The sequence below is a fragment of the Hyperolius riggenbachi genome, chromosome 1 (genome assembly GCF_040937935.1).
Source record: "Hyperolius riggenbachi isolate aHypRig1 chromosome 1, aHypRig1.pri, whole genome shotgun sequence".
Classification (NCBI taxonomy): Eukaryota; Metazoa; Chordata; class Amphibia; order Anura; family Hyperoliidae; genus Hyperolius; species Hyperolius riggenbachi.
Genome location: NC_090646.1, coordinates 241,430,672 through 241,449,627, shown reverse-complemented (window position 1 = coordinate 241,449,627; position 18,956 = coordinate 241,430,672). Strand labels below are relative to the sequence as shown.

The 18,956-nt window shown below is 48.9% G+C and overlaps 1 protein-coding gene across 1 annotated transcript in view; it reads left to right on the top strand.

Annotated features, from left to right (window-relative positions):
- LOC137547368 (NADP-dependent alcohol dehydrogenase-like) overlaps positions 1-8,569 on the top strand; it is a 39,402-nt gene extending 30,833 nt beyond the window's left edge. Inside the window, exons 8-10 of the mRNA XM_068270901.1 lie at positions 1,926-2,026; positions 3,643-3,778; positions 8,545-8,569. Coding sequence (XP_068127002.1) covers positions 1,926-2,026; positions 3,643-3,778; positions 8,545-8,569 — 262 coding nt within the window. The remainder of the gene's footprint in view (positions 1-1,925; positions 2,027-3,642; positions 3,779-8,544) is intronic.
- The last annotated feature ends 10,387 nt before the right edge of the window (positions 8,570-18,956 follow it).

Below are 18,956 nucleotides of genomic sequence, written 5' to 3'. Positions count from 1 at the left end.
GACACACGCGCACGCACGCACGCACGCACGCACGCACGCACGCACGCACGCACGCACGCACACACACACACACACACACACACACACACACACACACACACTCTGATGCCTAACCCCATTTCTCCGCACAATCTACCTGTCTGTGTCTGATGCCTAACCTTAAAGGAGTTATCAGGCTTTTTTTTTTTTTATGAAAATAAGTGCTACTTACCCAGGGCTCGTCCAGCCCCAAACTCCCAGCATGTCCCTCGCCGCAGCTCTGCAGTCAGCTGTTTGCTGCCGCTGCCTCCCAGCCCCCGGCGATGACGTCAGGCCGACTGCACCTGTGCGAGCGGCGCTGTCAATCACCGCCACATGGACCAGAGCGTACTGTGCAGACGCAGAACTACTGCGCCTGCGCAGTACACTCTGGTCCACGTGGCGGTGATTGACAGTGCTGCTCGCACAGGCGCAGTACAGGCTGACATCCAGGTCGGACTGGTGCCATCGCCGGGGACTGGGAGGCAACGGCAGCGAATGGCTGACTGCAGAGCTGCGGTGAGGGACATGCTGGGAGCGTGGGGCTGGAGGAAGCCCCGGGTAAGTAGCACTTATTTCATTAAAAATGCCTGATAACTCCTTTAAACAAACCCCCCCCCCCCCCACACACACACACACACACACACACACACACACACACACACACACACACACACACACACACACACACACACACACAAAAACCTACCTACCTACCTGGTGATGCCTAACCCCACTCCTGCCCATCCACCATACAAACTACTTGTCTGACACCTACACCCCCCCTCCAACTACCTGTTTGACAGACAGTGCCTAACTGCCTGCCTCCCCCCTCCCCTGCCGCCAATCACACCACAAGAAGAAAAAACGTTCCCCCTCAGGCCAGGGTCAGAATGGGGATGATTATCACACAAAAAAAACTCAGAGGGCACTGGCCTGGGCAGAGAATTGAATTTGACAGCAGTAGCAGGCAGGCAGCAAAGTGTGAGTAACTCAGTGACAAGAAGGGAGAAGAAGTACAGAAACAAAATTTATAAAAACCACCTTCCCCTCTGGCGACCTGGACCCGACCTCCTCTATCCTCCTGTCTCCTCAGTCCTACACCTCCTCCTCCTCCACAGCAGCAAGCAGCAATAGGTGGCATCTCCGACTCCCAGCCCCCCGAGTGTCCGACTCCTCCAGCCAGGACAGCCAGCCACTCGTAGCCGCAGCTCCAGGCCCCCAGCCCCCCCAGCACAGAAAGCTGAAGAGTGAGACAGCTCACTCCGACGACACCTCAGGCACAGCAGCACAAGGGAGGACTGTGTCCGACTCCTCCAGCCAGGCCAGCCAGCCACTCGTAGCCACAGCTCCAGGCCCCCAGCTCCCCCAGCACAGAAAACTGAAAAGTGAGACAGCTCACTCTGATGACACCGCAGGCACAGCAGCACAGGGGAGGACTGTGTCCGACTCCTCCAGCCAGGCCAGCCAGCCACTCGTAGCCACAGCTCCAGGCCCCCAGCCCCCCCAGCACAGAAATCTGAAAAGTGAGACAGCTCACTCTGATGACACCGCAGGCACAGCAGCACGTTGCAGGTGGCAATGGCTCCAGGTGGGGGGCGGAGTCAAGCAGGGTCAACCCACCGGGCCGGAGAGGACCTCAGCTATTTGTGTCCTTGTGCCGGTCACATCCACTGCAGGCGCAGCCACGCACAAGGGCACACAACGGCCGGCCGCCTCAGCCCCTTCTCTGATTGGATACTTTAACTTGCCGGGAAATATCGCGCGAGGTTGTGATCCCCACTTCGAACCTGTCACCTGTGGTATGTCTGCGGCCGCTGCATATAGCAGCGGCTGGCCCTAATTACTTAAGATTCGGGCGGCCCGGGGGGCAATTGCCCCCCGTCCCCCTGGGCCAGTCCTCCCCTGGTGACTGTGGTGCTGGGTGTAACATCTCCAACTGACTGTCTTTCGTTCAATCCATTCTTACTACTGACTGGTCGGACACTGAAAGGATCCTTATTTGGAGGTATTACAATATATATTTGTATCTATAAAATATTTCAAGTCATTTTAATATCAGGTCTTGTTATGTCATTTCAACAATTATAGATCAAAAAAGAAAATATTCATTATTCTAACTGCTTGCTGTCTTATTTCAGATTTCAGTTGATAATTAGCACTGTAACAATGAGGCTCAATGCACATTACACACATCAAAAAACTGATAAAACATGATTAGAAATGTTATAGCAGTGTTAGTTTTTTAGTTTGTATTTCATAGCAGTATTGTTGCTTTTATAGCCTATTCACTATAGTAAAGAGTGATGTCTGTGCAGAAAACTGACATGAAATCATGCCTGGAGTGCATTTTCCCAAACATACACTCAAATCTCATGTGGACCACTAAGGTGCCCTGGGCACCCTTTTATCGGGAAAAACAAATGAGAAACCGCATACAGAAACTGACACAAAACAAGCATAGTGTGAACAAAGCCTGCCAGTCGGCAGAAGGGTAAACAGTACAAGGGAACCAACTATAATTTTAACACATGATGAGAAAGGAAAGAGCAGAGCCACAAATGCCACAAACTGCTTATTTTTTAACGAGAGACTGAAAATATTATGTAAAAAACCTATGGACCACACATAAGAACACAGATATTAGGCATGTCCTTATTACTCATTACATCTATGCATGCATTCAACTTTCAAACCACATTATTGACTATTGACAGGCTTGCTTTAAAGAGAACCCGAGGTGGGATTTAATGATCTTAGTGGGGCACAGAGGCTGGTTGTGCACACTAACACCAGCCTCTGTTGCCCCATGGTGTGCCTCCAGGACCCCCCTGCATGCCACTATACCCCCCGCAGTGCTAGCGACACACAGCGTGTCGCCAGCACAATGTTTACCTCTGTCTGTCTGTTAGCGCCGCTCCCCCGCCTCCTCCGTATTGGCGCTACCCGCCCGCGTCCCCTCCCTCCCGCTGATTGGAGGGAAGGGACGCGGGCGGGTAACGCCGATACGGAGGAGGTGGGGGAGCGGCGCTAACAGACAGGCAGAGGTAAACATTGTGCTGGCGACACGCTGTGTTTCGCTAGCACTGCGGGGGGTATAGTGGCATGCAGGGGGGTCCTGGAGGCACACCATGGGGCAACAGAGGCTGGTGTTAGTGTGCACAACCAGCCTCTGTGCCCCACTAAGATCATTAAATCCCACCTCGGGTTCTCTTTAAAGGGACTCCGAGCAGTGCAGTAACTATGGAAAGATGCATACCATTTTGAAGCTCACTTTCTCCTCTTTCCATTGATATATAAATCGCCGCCCTACGCCTTTTAGTTTTCACTATTTTCGCGATCGAAATCGCGGCCGCCATCTTGGATTCCTAATTCAGCATTGTATTACACAGGATGACACTTTCCCCAGTTTCGTCAGCTCCATTCAGTGCAATGCAATGAAATACAAGGAACCCAGGGGGATATAATTACAAACATCATGCTGGTTGGTGTGAGGATATAATTAATTAGTTGTGGGTATGCTTAAGGGCATACCCACAGGCGCTGCTCGGAGTCCCTTTAAGACTAGGCAAATCTGTTACTTAAGAGTAAAACTCGGAATAAATATATAGTTTTCCCATTTAGGTTGGAAAGGTGAAGATGTCCCAAACCTAGTAGATGACCTTATGAAGAAAAAAATCAGTGTTGAACACTTGGTGACAAACAAGTTAACACTGGATAAAATCAATGAGGTGTTTGAACTAATGAACAGAGGAAAAGGGTATGTATAGCCATTTGAAAATGAATACATATTAGGCATGATTCATAAATAATATAAGAACACTTGTTTGTTTACATACAAATATTATCACTGAGGATTAAATAAGGATTTCTAAATTACATGGATGGTAAATTAGATGCAAATGATCCTGAGTTGACGCAGGATTATGCAAATTTAGTATGCAAATCTGGCCAAGGTCCACTTTCAAGCATACAACATTAGCATAATCCTGCATCAACTTGGAATTATTTGCATCTCATTGACCATCCCCACTGGATGATTTATTAACTTCCAATCCACACATTTTAAAGCACACTGAAACTAAAAAAGAGACATGATTGACCCATACCTAGCTGGGGCTTTTTCCAGCCCCCATAATCTCCCGAACTCCTTAGGTTCTTTGGCCTCCCCTCCGTTGTGCTGCTGTCGATTGGGCAGACCACTCCCAACCATGGCTGCCATGCATACCCACTTGAGAGTGCGATTGAGGAGAAGTGCAAATGGGACAGGGCATACACAGCAGTTGCAACTGAGCATGACAGAGGAGCGGTCAAAGAAATTGAGGGGCCAGGAAGATTGCAAGGATTGGATTTGTCTTTTTAGCTCAGGTGTATTTTTTTTAGCATGATTTCTGCATATAAAGCATTGCAGCCATGTTCAAACCATGGGCGTCCGCAGAAAATTTTTCAGGGGGGGGGCAAAAAGTGGGGATCAAAAAGCGGGGCGAAATCCGGGCTGGTAAATGGAGCTACGTCATGCCGAAAAATGGGTGTGGTCATGAACCAGAATGTGGGTGTGGTCGTGGGTGGAGACAAGTTTACATGAACTAAGCAATGGTGGGACATTAGATTAGGACAGTGGTGGCGAACCTTTTGGAGGTCGAGTGTCCAAACTGCAAAGTCACTTTACTATCACAAAGTGCCAACAGCAATTTAAACTAAATACAAACGTTTTAACTCATACATTATGGAAAATTAAGTTGAAAATAAACTGTGAAGATAAACAATTTCATCCATCGTACTCCTGAAAAAAATTATTAATTTTTTTAGAACCTCCCAGTTTCATTTTCTGTTTTAAAAAGCGGAAAAAGTAGGTTTAATGCTATTGTCTCATATGATGATGATTCAGCTTTTTCCATAGTCTCGCAGTTAGCAATCATGTGACCCCCAACAAGACAAATTCAGCAATCATGAGGCCCCCCCCCATCAAGACAAATTCAGCAATCATGAGGCCCCCAACATGACCAACTCAGCAATCATGAGGCCCCCAACAAGACAAATTCAGCAATCATGAGGCCCCCAACAAGACAAATTCAGCAATCATGAGGCCCCCAACAAGACAAATTCAGCAATCTTGAGGCCCCCAACAAATCATGAGGCCCCCAACAAGACAAAGTCAGTAACCATGAGGCCCGCAACAAGACAAATTCAGCAGTCATGAGGCACATAAATAGACAGCTTTTCACATAAATAGGCAGAATGCCCCCTTAATATGTAGACACCTCTCACCTGGCAGCAGTTCCCCAAAATACACTCAATCTGACAGCAGTGGTTCCCCAAAAACAGGTAGCCCCAGGTCTATAGGTGTCCCCAGAATAGGTGGCCAGCGGTATAGATGTCCCCAGAACTGGTAGCCAGGGGTAGAGATGTCCCCAGAACAGGTAGCCAGGGGTATATGTGCCCAGTATATGTAGGCAGGGGTATATGTGCCCAGTATATGTAGGCAGGGGTATATGTCCCAGTATATGTAGGCAGGTGTATATGTCCCAGTATATGTAGGCAGGGGTATATGTCCCAGTATATGTAGGCAGGGGTATATGTCCCAGTATATGTAGGCAGGGGTATATGTCCCAGTATATGTAGGCAGGGGTATATGTCCCAGTATTTGTAGGCAGGTGTATATGTCCCAGTATATGTAGGCAGGCCGTATATGTCCCAGTATATGTAGGCAGGTGTATATGTCCCAGTATATGTAGGCAGGGGTATATGTCCCAGTATATGTAGGCAGGGGTATATGTCCCAGTATATGTAGGCAGGGGTATATGTCCCAGTATATGTAGCCAGGGGTATATGTCCCAGTATATGTAGGCAGGGGTATATGTCCCAGTATATGTAGGCAGGTGTATATGTCCCAGTATATGTAGGCAGGTGTATATGTCCCAGTATATGTAGGCAGGGGTATATGTTCCAGTATATGTAGGCAGGTGTATATGTCCCAGTATATGTAGGCAGGGGTATATGTCCCAGTATATGTAGGCAGGGGTATATGTCCCAGTATATGTAGGCAGGGGCAGGGCCGGCCCTGGACTTTTTGCCGCCTGAGGCAAATTTTGAAAAAATTTACGCCCCCCCCCCCTGTGGGGGGCCGCCGAGCTGGAGGGGTAGCGGGCAGCACGGGGGTATTGGGCCACTTACAATACAGTGGGCGGCTTTGCAGGAAGTGACGTCAGTGGAGTGCACGCTGGAGCGAGGAAGAGGTGAGTGATCCCCCGCCCGTGCCTCTTACTGTCGGCTACTTACTCACTATTTAAAGCTGGAGGGGAGCGCAGATTGGGGGACCCAGGCGAGGGAGGGGGGATCAGACCCCCCTCCCCACCGCTAGGCCCAATACCCCCGTCCTGCCCGCTACCCCTCCAGCTCGGCGGCCAGCCCCCCGCACCCACGGACGGGCGGATGCCACCCCTAGAAGTTTGCCGCCTGAGGCAAAAGTTTCACCCCGCCTCATGAGCGGGCCGGCCCTGGGCAGGGGTATATGTCCCAGTATATGTAGCCAGGGGGATATGTCCCCAGAAAAAGTGGACATGTCTGTGTGCAGGAGGAGGGGAGCAGCGGAGAGAAGAGGGAGAGCTATGGGCACTCACCTTAGGGGGCTCTCCCTCCCTCTCTCGCTGTCCCCTCCGGAGTCCGGAATGAAGTGTGCAGCGGCTGGCAGCGGGCGGAACTTACCTCCTCTCATCGCACGCGCCGGATGGATTAGCCGCTACTCTGGCCTGATCCAGACCAGAGTGTGGCACCAGAACTTCCGGCGCAGGAGCGAGAGGAGGTAAGTTCCGCCCGCTGCCAGCTGCTGCACAGTGCACACTTTATTCCGGAGGGGACAGCGAGGGAGAGAGAGCCCCCTAAGGTGAGGGAAGGGGGGGAGACGTCCGCCCTTCCCCACTGTGCCCATAGCTCTCTCTCTTCTCTGCGCTGTTCCCTCCTGCTGGCTGCACGGGCACGCGGCCAGGGGGGGGCAGCGGGCGGCCAGGCTCGGGCAGATGCCCGGTTTTGCCATATGTGCGGACGCCCATGGTTCAAACCCCTGGTCCAAGTGTGAGAGAGTGGGTGTGGTTCTGCTTCTAGCCAGATACAAACATGTGTACGATGCTGTGTCTTGAGAAGAATTTTGCTGTACCATGTTTTCAAGTAACTAATAAAACGTGAATGTCACTGTGAAAGATAGCAGATTCTGATGAGCTTGCAGTCTCTTAAATTGTGAAACAGATTACACACTTTGTGGTGATTGGTGAGCAAGATACAGTATAATAGGTCAGAGGAGAAATGAGCTGTGGTTCAGTATAAATTGTTATGGTGTGCATACGCACGCATGGGCACTGTCTGTCACCCGCAAGCATCAGTACTTGTTCTCTTGGGTGACAGTTCAGGGCCAAGTGCTGTACAAATGCATTGTCAGCCTGTGGACTAGTGATGTCTTCTGTTGTTATGGAAGGAGGCGTAATGATGGAAAGTGGCGCATGGTAGACTGGGAGGGGTAAGAAGAAGACAATGGGCCCCCAGCCTGCGCTTGGATGCGACAATCTGGCAATTCAGATCTCTTGGTGATGCATCACGGCTGTCTTACACACACTACACTCTCAGCAGAGGCGGCCACAAAAAGCCATTGAGAACCATCTAGCATTTATATGAAGCTTTAGGGCTCTTTCAGATCTAGAACGTGTGCAGGAGCCATACTCCTGCATGCCTTATATGCTCTGTGGCATGTTGTTGGGATGTAGCGGTACGACGCAATCAGCGGCGGTAGTAATTCATTCACCCGAAGGGAAAACGCTGGCTCCCGAGTCCCGACGATTAAAAGCTCCCAGGTGTGTCGAACCGCAACGCACCAAAACACAGCGTTGGATGTGAAAAGTAAAATGAAAGTGTATGGACTTTCATTTTACCTTGGTTAACACAAAGTTTCAACATTGCGTTAAACTGCAGAAAATGGACTCTGGTGTGAAAGAGCCCTTAGGGCAGCAAAGATGAAGATGAATAGGTGATTTTTGCAGAATGATAAGTATAAGTAAGGCAGGATGAAAAGTAAGGTGGAATAATTCATGAGATGTGATTCACCCCGTATGCGTGGTGCTGTCAGCGTTGACACAATGCACGTGTTGTGCTGTGCCAGGTGCATGACAGTATTAAAGTCTACAGACTTTTATGATTATTAACACACCCATGTTGTGTGTTGCTGTGCGATACGTTACCGCATGGTGCGACACGTGTTTGCAGAGGATGCACAGTACCGTCTTGTATTGTATTGTATTGTACTACAGCCACAAATGCACTAGTGCATGGTCCGCAAAAGAGTGGGCACGAAAATGCATTTCCCAAATAGACACGCCTTAGTAAATCAGGTTTATTATGTTATGTACCGTAATTAAAAGGCTTTTTTAAGTCAGAGTTTTTTACATTTTCATTATGTAACTTGTATTAATTGAACTGATGATTACAATGCTTGAATCCTAAAATTGTAAATAATATTTCCATTATTCTCTCCTGCTTTAGGGTTCGGAATGTTATACTCTTTTAAACATCACATGAAAAATCTTCTTTAACGTGTGTTGTTTTATTGTTTGATAAATTGTTTTCTTCTTATGTTTATGTCTTGGGAAGTGTGTTACATGTAATTCACTCTGTGGTCTCTGAGTTTAGTAGCAGATGTTTAGTGATATGCAGGAATTGGTGCTATGGTATGATAACAATGATAATGAACAACCGATATACAATTGTGAGTAAAAATATACACTGTCTGCAAGGACTTAAAGAGACTCTGAAGCGAGAATAAATCTCGCTTCAGAGCTCAAAGTTAGCAGGGGCATGTGTGCCCCTGCTAAACCGCCGCTATTGCGTCGCTAAACGGGGGTCCCTTCACCCCCAAATCCCCCCCTGCACGACTTGGTCGTACATTTGGTCGCTCCTGGAGGCAGGGCTAACCGCCGCAGCCCTGCCTCCAGTCGCGTCTATCAGCGGCGCATCACCGCCTCTCCCCCGCCCCTCTCAGTGAAGGAAGACGGAGAGGGGCGGGGGAGAGGCGTAGATACGCGCTGACAGACGCGCGTGGGGCAGGGCTGCGGCGGTTAGCCCTGCCCCAACCAGGAAGCGCTCCCCCGCTGCACCGAGGGGATTTGTGGGATCAGGGACCCCCGTTAAGCCGCGGGATGGCGGCGTTTTAGCAGGGGCACACATGCCCCTGCTATTTATGAGGTCTGAAGCGAGATTTATTCTCGCTTCAGACTCTCTTTAAGGCAATTGTGATTACATATTCTTTAACGACCCCCCCCCCCCCCCCCAAAAAAAAAATAGATACACTGTATTAAAATGCAAGCACAAGCAGAAAGCAGAATGGTATAGTTTGCAAATCATGTAAGCACTATAGTTAATTGAAAACATCACAAAAACCATAAAGAAATGTTGAAACAGCGAGTAGATTTTGTTTTTGAAAAAATGCATGCTCATTTTGAATTTATCTACTAGATGCACGCCGTGCAGTACATTCACGACCCTGCAATATTCACAGGATGCACCAGGGCCGCGAATGCAAGTCTGCAGCGGCGTGCAGCCGACACTCGCTCCCGTTCGCCCGTGTGCGTGCACAGCCAATACCGCGGCTTAGAGGGGAAGTTAATGAATGGGAGCACAGTTCCCATTCATAAATCTAAGAACCCAATTCAATGAATACCGGCATCTACGAGACGCCGGCATTCATGGTATCTTCCTGTTTTTACACTACTACGCATTACTTAATGACTGATAGTATATTACACCAAAAATCATTTTTATTTAATAAAAATCCCCACACTGACTTTTATAATTAATTATTTCCCTCCCACACCCTCCCAAATTTATGTGAAGGCGGTATATTACTATTAATTTTTAATTTATGGGCTTGTAATTGGTGATGGACGCAAAACGGAAAAAATGCACCTTCATTTCCAAATAAAATATTGGCGCCATACATTGTACTAGGGAAATTTTTAAAACGTTGCAATAACCGAGACAAACAGGCAAATAAAATGTGTGGCTTTTATCCACAGTAGAACGTTTTATTTTAACACTATAATGGCCAAAAAATGAAAAATAATGCATTATTTCAATTTTTTTCTTATTGTTCATGTTAAAAAGCATTTAGGATAAAAATAATTCTGGGCATACTGTACCTCCAAAAGAAAGCCTAATTGGTGGCGAGAAAAACAAGATGGAAATGGGAAAAAACCCTCAGTCATCAAGTGGTTAATACTAGAAACGCTTAAAAAAACAACTGAGGAGACCAATTACCGTAACTTTAAAATTGAATTATTCAGGGTCTCCTTTGTCCTGTTTCTCATTTCATAAAATGCTCCAAAGTTTTCAATGGGTGGCAAGTCTGAACTGCATGCAAGCCAATTTAGCACTCTTGCATTCATGGCACTATGGAGCAATGCTGTAATGCACTGTCATCGTTTTCCTGAATAGAGATGGCTCGAACCTCAGATTTTGGGTTCGCAAACGTCCGCAAACTCAGCGAACCGCAATAGACTTCAATGGGCAGGCGAACTTGAAAAACTACAAACACTGTTTCTGGCCACAAAAGTGATGGAAAAGATGTTTCAAGGGGTCTAACACCTGGAGGGGGGCATGGCGGAGTGGGATACATGCCAAAAGTCTCTGGGAAAATTACAGATTTGATGCACAGCAGGGTTATAATCCCTAAAGGGCAGAAATCACATTGCATTCCTAAATTGAGGCATAAAGTGCTTGATAACATCTTGCGTGTGTATACATGGATCAGCAGGTAGTGTAAGTAGTGTACTGCTTCACACTGACAGACCAAATTCACTGTGTAACGCACCGCAAACAGCTGTTTGTGTTGTAATGGCCATGCTGGACTAGTGCGCACGATGGCAAGAGTGCAAACAATGGCGGTTTTCAAGCCCATATGGTCGGGCTGTGGTAGCTCAATGACAGAACAACAGTGACTGTCCAACTGATCAAATCTGGTCTGTCCAAAATTAACCGACCTTATTTTCTTGGGTGTGCCCCCCAACACATCATATAGCCGGTCATTGCTTCATTGTGATAAGCAAGCTCCTTCACCGCGGCAAGGTAATGATCACGAAGGGGAATTGACACATGTACATGACTTTTGTTTTGTTGTTGCAGCCGCAGTGCAGCCAGAAAAATTAGGCATGTACACGCACCAGAAAAATTATCCTTTATGTTAGCGGCTGCTGCTAGCAGCAGCCTTAAAAATTCAGGAATCCACCTGGCGTCCTGGAGCCTGTTGGTGGTGGTGGAGTCAAGCAGCCTGCAGGCAGAGATGCTGTGTGGGAACCGACTTAGTTTTGGGGCAGGCAGCAGCAAGGTAGTCGGCTACCTGCCGGTTGAGGCGTTGGTGGAGGGTGGATCCGGAAGGGCTAAGGCTTGGACTAAAGAATGTTCGCATGTCCGACATCACCATGAGCAGGGCCGGATTTGTACTTCTTACCGCCCAAGGCCGACTATTACCAGCCGCCCCAACCGAAACCGTATCCTACCACCTCTCTCCACACACACCCATCCAAAAATTTTTGAGACGATGGTGTCCACTATTGGAGCTAGTGCCGAGGTCTCCATGGCAACGTGAAGTGAATCAATCATGTTACACGGGGGAACTGGTCAATCAAGCGATCTACAGGTGATGGGCGTGGTGGGAGCCGTCCACCACACACACATAGTCAAAAGTGGCTCACAATTGGACATTGGGTGGGGTCAGCAATACGTAAAAGTGAGTCCTGTACCCACTGCTGTCTCCAGGGTAACAGCGCTGGCCAATCAATAATTAAGAAATGGGTACTGTGAGAGGCTGCCTTCTGTATTCTGTACTATTTGCAGGTGCTGCCCCTGGTCCTTTCATCCCCCACACCAAGTGTGTGAGACCCGGCCTTCTGTAACTGCCTGGAGCTGCTGCTATGTCATTGGACAAGGTCTGGCTTTTTGCTAGTCACACACTGTTCACAAACATTTGGTTAACGGACTGCAGCTGCCTGTAGCACAGCACAGGCAGGTGCCAGCTGGTACTAATAGTGCAGTTATCCTGACCACTTTCATTTGTTTGGACACTTGCAAATAATGCCCTGCAAATAATGCCCACTGTCTGCAGGCCGCCCCTTGTTTATCTGGTGCCCTAGGCCATGGCCTATGTGGCCTTGCCAGAAATCCGTCCATGACCATGAGACCTCTAGAGCGTCCTGTCCTTGCCTGTATGGACATGGGAGGAGGAGGAAGATTACTGGCAGTGGCACCTTTATTCCATTGTGCTGTGACATCACCCTTAAATGCACTGTAAAGCATACTTGCCAGCTTGTTGTGCAAGTGCTGCATCCTTTCTGCCTTCTGGTAAGGTCCCTCAACAGGCTGGACAGCATGAAAAACCTCATCTGCACAAATTCGGTTGCCGACCTACTAGCCATCTCCTCTTGCTCTTCCTCAGTGATATCAGGTAAATTCTCCTCCTCCCCCCAGCTACGAACAATACCACGAGAAAGGTTAGCAGCACAAGGCCAATGCGACTCCTGCTGCAGTTGTTCTTCCGCCTCCTCCTAAAAAAAACACCTTTCTCATCTGACTCCTCTTCCCCAGATGACTCCTCCTCCTCCCCCTCCTCTGTGCTGCCGCAGGTGTTGATGACAAATCTGGTGTTGGCCATAATGTTTCCAACAACTCTTCCTCCTCTCCCTGTTCACGCTCCTCTACAGCTTGATCCACCACTCTACGTACGACACGCTCCAGGAAGAAAGCATTTGGGATCAAGTCGCTGATGGCACCTTCACTGCGACTTACCAGGTTAGTCACCTCCTCAAATGGATGCATGAGCCTGCAGGCAGTACGCATGAGTGTCTAGTACTTCAGACAGAAAGTGCCCAGCTCCCCAGAGCATGACCTTTGAGCATAGCTGTGCAGATACTCGTTGACGGCTTTCTCCTGTTGTAGCAAGTGGTCAAACATAAGGAGCGTTGAATTCCAGCGAGTCGGGCTATCGCAAATTGAGCGCCTCACTGGCAAGTTGTTTCTCAGCTGAATATCAGCCAAGTGTCCAACCGTGTAGGACTGCCTGAAATGCCCACACACCTTACTGGACTGCTTCAGGACCTCCTGTAAGCATGGGTACTTACACACAAATCTTTGGATTATAAGATTCAGCACATGTGGCATGCAGGGTACATGTGTCAAATTTCCCAAGCTCAAAGCCAACAAGAGATTGCTGCCGTTGTCACACACCACATTGCCGATCTCCAGTTGGTGCAGGGTCAGCCACTGATCCACCTGTGTGTTCAGAGCAGCCAGGAGAGCTGCTCCAGTGTGACTCTCGGTTTTGAGGAAGACATGTCCAAGATGGTGTGACACTGTTGTACCTCGCATGCAGCATAGGCCCTGGGGAGCTGGGGGTGTGTAGTTGGAGAGGAGATCACAGCACCAGTAGAGTGGCACTGCCACTCAGCCAAGGAGGAGGAGGACGACAGCAAAGAGGATGTAGCAGAAGGAGTAGGAGGAGAAGGAGAGAAGGTGGCGGCAGGCCTGCCTGCAAGCCATGGAGGTGTCACAACTAGGTGCGCTGCACAGCCACGTACACCCTGCTTGCCAGCAGTCACCAGGTTGACCCAATGGGCTGTGTAAGTAATGTAGCGGCCCTGACCGTGCTTGGCAGACCAGGCATCTGTGGTCAGATGGACCCTTGACCCAAGGCTGTGTGCCAGAGATGACACCACTTGCCTTTCAACGTCACGGTACACTTTGGATATCGCCTTTTTAGAAAAATAATTGCGGCCTGGTATCTTCCACTGCAGTGTCCCAATTGCCACAAATTTTCGGAAGGCCTCAAAGTCCACCAGCTGGTATGGTAACAGCAGGAGAGCTAACAGTTCCACCAAGCCAGCTGTCAGACGCCGGGCAAGGGTGTGACTGAAAGAAATTGACTTCTTCTGCTCAAAGATTTCCTTAACGGACACCTGGCTGCTGCTGTGGGCAGAGGAGCAGGAACCGCTCAAGGTGAGAGCGGAATGGAGGAGGGTGGCTGTGAAGGTGCAAGGGATAAAGCAGCAGAAGATGCTGCACCTGAAGGAGAAAGAGGAGGCGGAGGGTGGCTTTGTGATTGTGTGCTGCTTTTCCTCAGGTGGTCATCCCATTGCTGTTTGTGCTTTTTCATCATGTGCCTTCGTAAGGCAGTTCTCCCTACGTTGGTCTTGGTGTTTCTACGACTCAATTTTTGGTGGTAGAGAGTACAGATGGCATCGCTGTCATTTGAGGCAGACACACAAAAGAATTTCCACACCGCTGAGCCCTGGGATGATGGCACTTTGGTGGTGGTGGCAGCAGCTGACCTTGAAGGGCATGTTGGCTGGCTGTCCATAGGTGGCGATACATGCCGCCGGGCACTGCCACAAGCTGTTTCTGATGACAAGCTCCCCCTGCTTCTTTCAGCAACTCATCTCCTCCTACTCCTCTCTGACTCCCCCTCTGAACTGTCCCCCTGTTCATCTTGTCTATTGGGAACCCACTTGACATCTGTGGCAGTATCATCATCATCATCATCATCATCATCATCATCCTCCACTGCTTTGCTTGTATCAGACACCTCCAAAACTGCACCAACAACAGGTGCTTCATCATCCTCACACGTTAATGCCTAACTCAGACATATGAGGTGGTGTAACATGCTTAGCGCCTTCATCTTGTAACAATTATGGCTGTGAATCAGTTAGTTCCTCACCAAATAACTCCTGCGTACTGTCAAATGGAGCGGATGTGGTGCTAGTGGTAGCAGTGGTGGCTGTTGGCTGAGTGTTAATTGGAGTGCTAGAATCAGAGCAGGAGGAGGAAGATATGTCACAGTTCCATGCAGAAGCTGAGGAAGATGAGGTGTTCTGTGTTAAATAGTCACCTACGTCCTGACAATCTTGGGAGTTGATGGCACGTGCCTTCTGAACACTGTACTTTGGTTGAGGGCCGCACAAAATCACGTCAGCATGACCTCGAACAGACCTGCAGGGTGGCCAGCCTCTGGTTCTGCCTCTGCCTGTTGTTTTGTCCATATTGGGTGGGGGGGGGGGGGGCGTGAAGTGAAAGGTATGCACTGACTTGACTAATACAATGTGCAGTCACAGATGCAGTGAAAGGTATGCACTGACTGCTGGTCTAATACAATGTGCAGTCACGCAGATGCAGTGCAAGGTATGCACTGACTGGTATTATAATACAATGTGTTATAATTCCATTTCTTCTAACTTGCGACAAAAAAAATGAAATCTGCCACGGACTCGCTATGCTCCTCTCTGAATACCTTGAAGTGTTTACTTTCCAAAATGGGGTCATTTGTGGGGTGTGTTACTGTCCTGGCATTTTGGGAGGTGCTAAATTGTAAGCACCCCTGTAAATCCTAAAGGTGCTCATTGAACTTTGGACCCCTTTTTTGATTTTTTTTTTACACACAATTGTCCATTTACAGAGATATTTCTCCCACTCAGCATGGGTATGTATAAAAATACACCCCAAAACACATTATACTACTTCTCCTGAGTACGGTGATACCACATGTGTGGCACTTTTTTGCACCCTAACTGCGCTAAGGGGCCCAAAGTCCAATGAGTACCTTTAGGATTTCACAGGTCATTTTGAGACATTTGGGTTCAAGACTACTCCTCACGGTTTAGGGCCCCTAAAATGCCAGGGCAGTATAGGAACTCCACAAATGACCCCATTTTAGAAAGAAGACACCCCAAGGTATTCCGTTAGGAGTATGGTGAGTTCATAGAAGATTTTATTTTTTGTCACAAGTAAGCGGAAATTGATTTTAATTTTTTTTTCACAAAGTGTCATTTTCCGCTAACTTGTGACAAAAAATAAAATCTTCTATGAACTCACCATACTCCTAACGGAATACCTTGGGGTGTCTTCTTTCTAAAATGGGGTCATTTGTGGCATTTTAGGGGCCCTAAACCGTGAGGAGTAGTCTTGAAACCAAATGTCGCAAAATGACCTGTGAAATCCTAAAGGTACTCATTGAACTTTGGGCCCCTTAGCGCAGTTAGGGTGCAAAAAAGTGCCACACATGTGGTACCGCTGTACTCAGGAGAAGTAGTATAATGTGTTTTGTGGTGTATTTTTACACATACCCATGCTGGGTGGGAGAAATATCTCTGTAAATGGACAATTTTTTGATTTTTTTTACACACAATTGTCCATTTACAGAGAGATTTCTCCCACCCAGCATGGGTATGTGTAAAAATACACCCCAAAACACATTATACTACTTCTTCTGAGTACGGCGATACCACATGTGTGACATGTTTTTGCAACCTAGGTGCGCTAAGGGGCCTAACGTCCTATTCACAGGTCATTTTGAGGCATTTGGATTCTAGACTACTCCTCACGGTTTAGGGCCCCTAAAATGCCAGGGCAGTATAGGAACCCCACAAGTGACCCCATTATAGAAAGAAGACACCCCAAGGTATTCTGTTAGGAGTATGGTGAGTTCATAGAAGATTTTTTTTTTTTGTCACAAGTTAGCGGAAATTCACACTTTGTGAAAAAAACCCCCAATACAAATCAATTTCCCCTAACTTGTGACAAAAAATAAAATCTTCTATGAACTCATCATACACCTAACAGAATACCTTGGGGTGTCTTCTTTCTATAATGGGGTCACTTGTGGGGTTCCTATACTGCCCTGGCATTTTAGGGGCCCTAAACCGTGAGGAGTAGTCTTGAACCCAAATGTCTCAAAATGACCTGTGAAATCCTAAAGGTACTCATTGGACTTTGGGCCCCTTAGCGCAGTTAGGCTGCAAAAAAGTGCCACACATTAGAGTTGGGCCGAACGGTTCGCCTGCGAACGGTTCCATGCGAACTTCCGTGGTTCGCGTTCGCGTCCCGCAGGCGAACTTTTGCGGAAGTTTGGTTCGCCCCATAATGCACCATGAGGGTCAACTTTGACCCTCTACATCACAGTCAGCAGGCCCAGTGTAGCCAATTAGGCTACACTAGCCCCTGGAGCGCCACCCCCCTTATATAAGGCAGGCAGCGGCGGCCATTACGGTCACTCGTGTGCCACTGCCTGCCTGCATTAGTGAGAGTAGGGCGAGCTGCTGTCTCTCATAGGGAAAGATTAGTTAGGCTTAGCTTGTCCCTGACTGCATACCTGTTCTGTGAACCCACCACTGCATACCTGTTCTGTGAACCCACCACTGCATACCTGTTCTGTGAACCCACCACTGCATACCTGTACTGTGAACCCACCACTGCATACCTGTTCTGTGAACCCACCACTGCATACCTGTTCAGTGAACCCACCACTGCATACCTGTTCTGTGAACCCACCACTGCATACCTGTTCTGTGAACCCACCACTGCATACCTGTTCTGTGAACCCACCACTGCATACCTGTTCAGTGAACCTGCCACTGCATACCTGTACTGTTCAGTGAACCCACCCCTGCATACCCAGTGGCGTAGCTAAGGAGCTGTGGGCCCCGATGCAAGTTTTACATGGGGCCCCCCAAGCACTGTATACATGACAATTGATACGGCGCACCAAAACCTGCCAATGGCAACTACAGTGTCAGAGATGCAACAAGGGGATGGGGAACAGTTTGTTAGTGATTACCACTATTCAATGTATCTACAGAAGTGATTATTATGAGCACAGGACCAACAGAGAGCTAATACTGTAGTTGAGGGAGGGACTTTCGGGGCCCCTCTGGCCCAAGGGCCCCGATGCGGTCGCTACCCCTGCACCCCCTATTGCTACGCCCCTGTGCATACCTGTTCTGTTCAGTGAACCCGCCACTGTATACCTGTTCTGTTCAGTGAACCCGCCACTGTATACCTGTTCTGTTCAGTGAACCCGCCACTGCATACCTGTTCTGTTCAGTGAACCCGCCACTGTATACCTGTTCTGTTCAGTGAACCCGCCACTGTATACCTGTTCTGTTCAGTGAACCCGCCACTGCATACCTGTAATTAGTGGGTGTTTAGAGGAGAGAACAGATGTAAACAGTGTCCTTGGGAGGTGATCTGACGCCGGGTCTGCAGGCGATCTAATGGTGTGGTGGGTGATCAGATTGCCCGCAAGGGGCAGGTTAGGGGCTGATTGATGGGTGGCAGTGACAGGGGGTGATTGATGGGTGATTGACAGGTGATTGACAGGTGATCAGGGGGGATAGATGCATATAGTACACAGGGGGGGGGGGGGGGGGTCTGGGGAGAATCTGAGGGGTGGGGGGTAATCAGGAGTCCCCAGGGGGCAGTTTAGGGACTAAAAAAAATAGCGTTGACAGATAGTGACAGGGAGTGATTGATGGGTGATTAGGGGGGTGATTGGATGCAAACAGTGGTCTGGGGGGTGGGCAGGGGGGGGGGGGGGTCTGAGGGGTGCTGTGGGCGATCAGGGGGCAGGGGGGGGCAGATCAGTGTGTTTGGGTGCAGACTAGGGTGGCTGCAGCCTGCCCTGGTGGTCCCTCGGACACTGGGACCACCAGGGCAGGAGGCAGCCTGTATAATACACTTTGTAAACATTACAAAGCGTACTATACGCTTTCTATGCGGCGATCGTCGGGTTAACAACCCGCCGGCGCTTCCGATTGGCCGGCGGGTTGACGTTGCGGGTGGGCGGAGCCTATTGCCAGCGGATGCGCGTGCATCCCAGCGTGCAATCCCCGGCAAAACAGTGTCCCAAGACCCGACGCCATTCTGCGTTACGTGGTCCTGGGGCTGCCACTTTGTCGCCGCCAATCTACAGTGGGCGGTCAGCAAGTGGTTAAGGTCACATGCACAATTGAATAGCTAATTAGCACATACAGCCACATTCTCTTTACACTCTCTTCTTCTTACATGACAGAAATAAGACAGTATAAGAAACTACTTATTGCCACTGGAAATTGTTTCAGATAATTGGCCAAATAGAG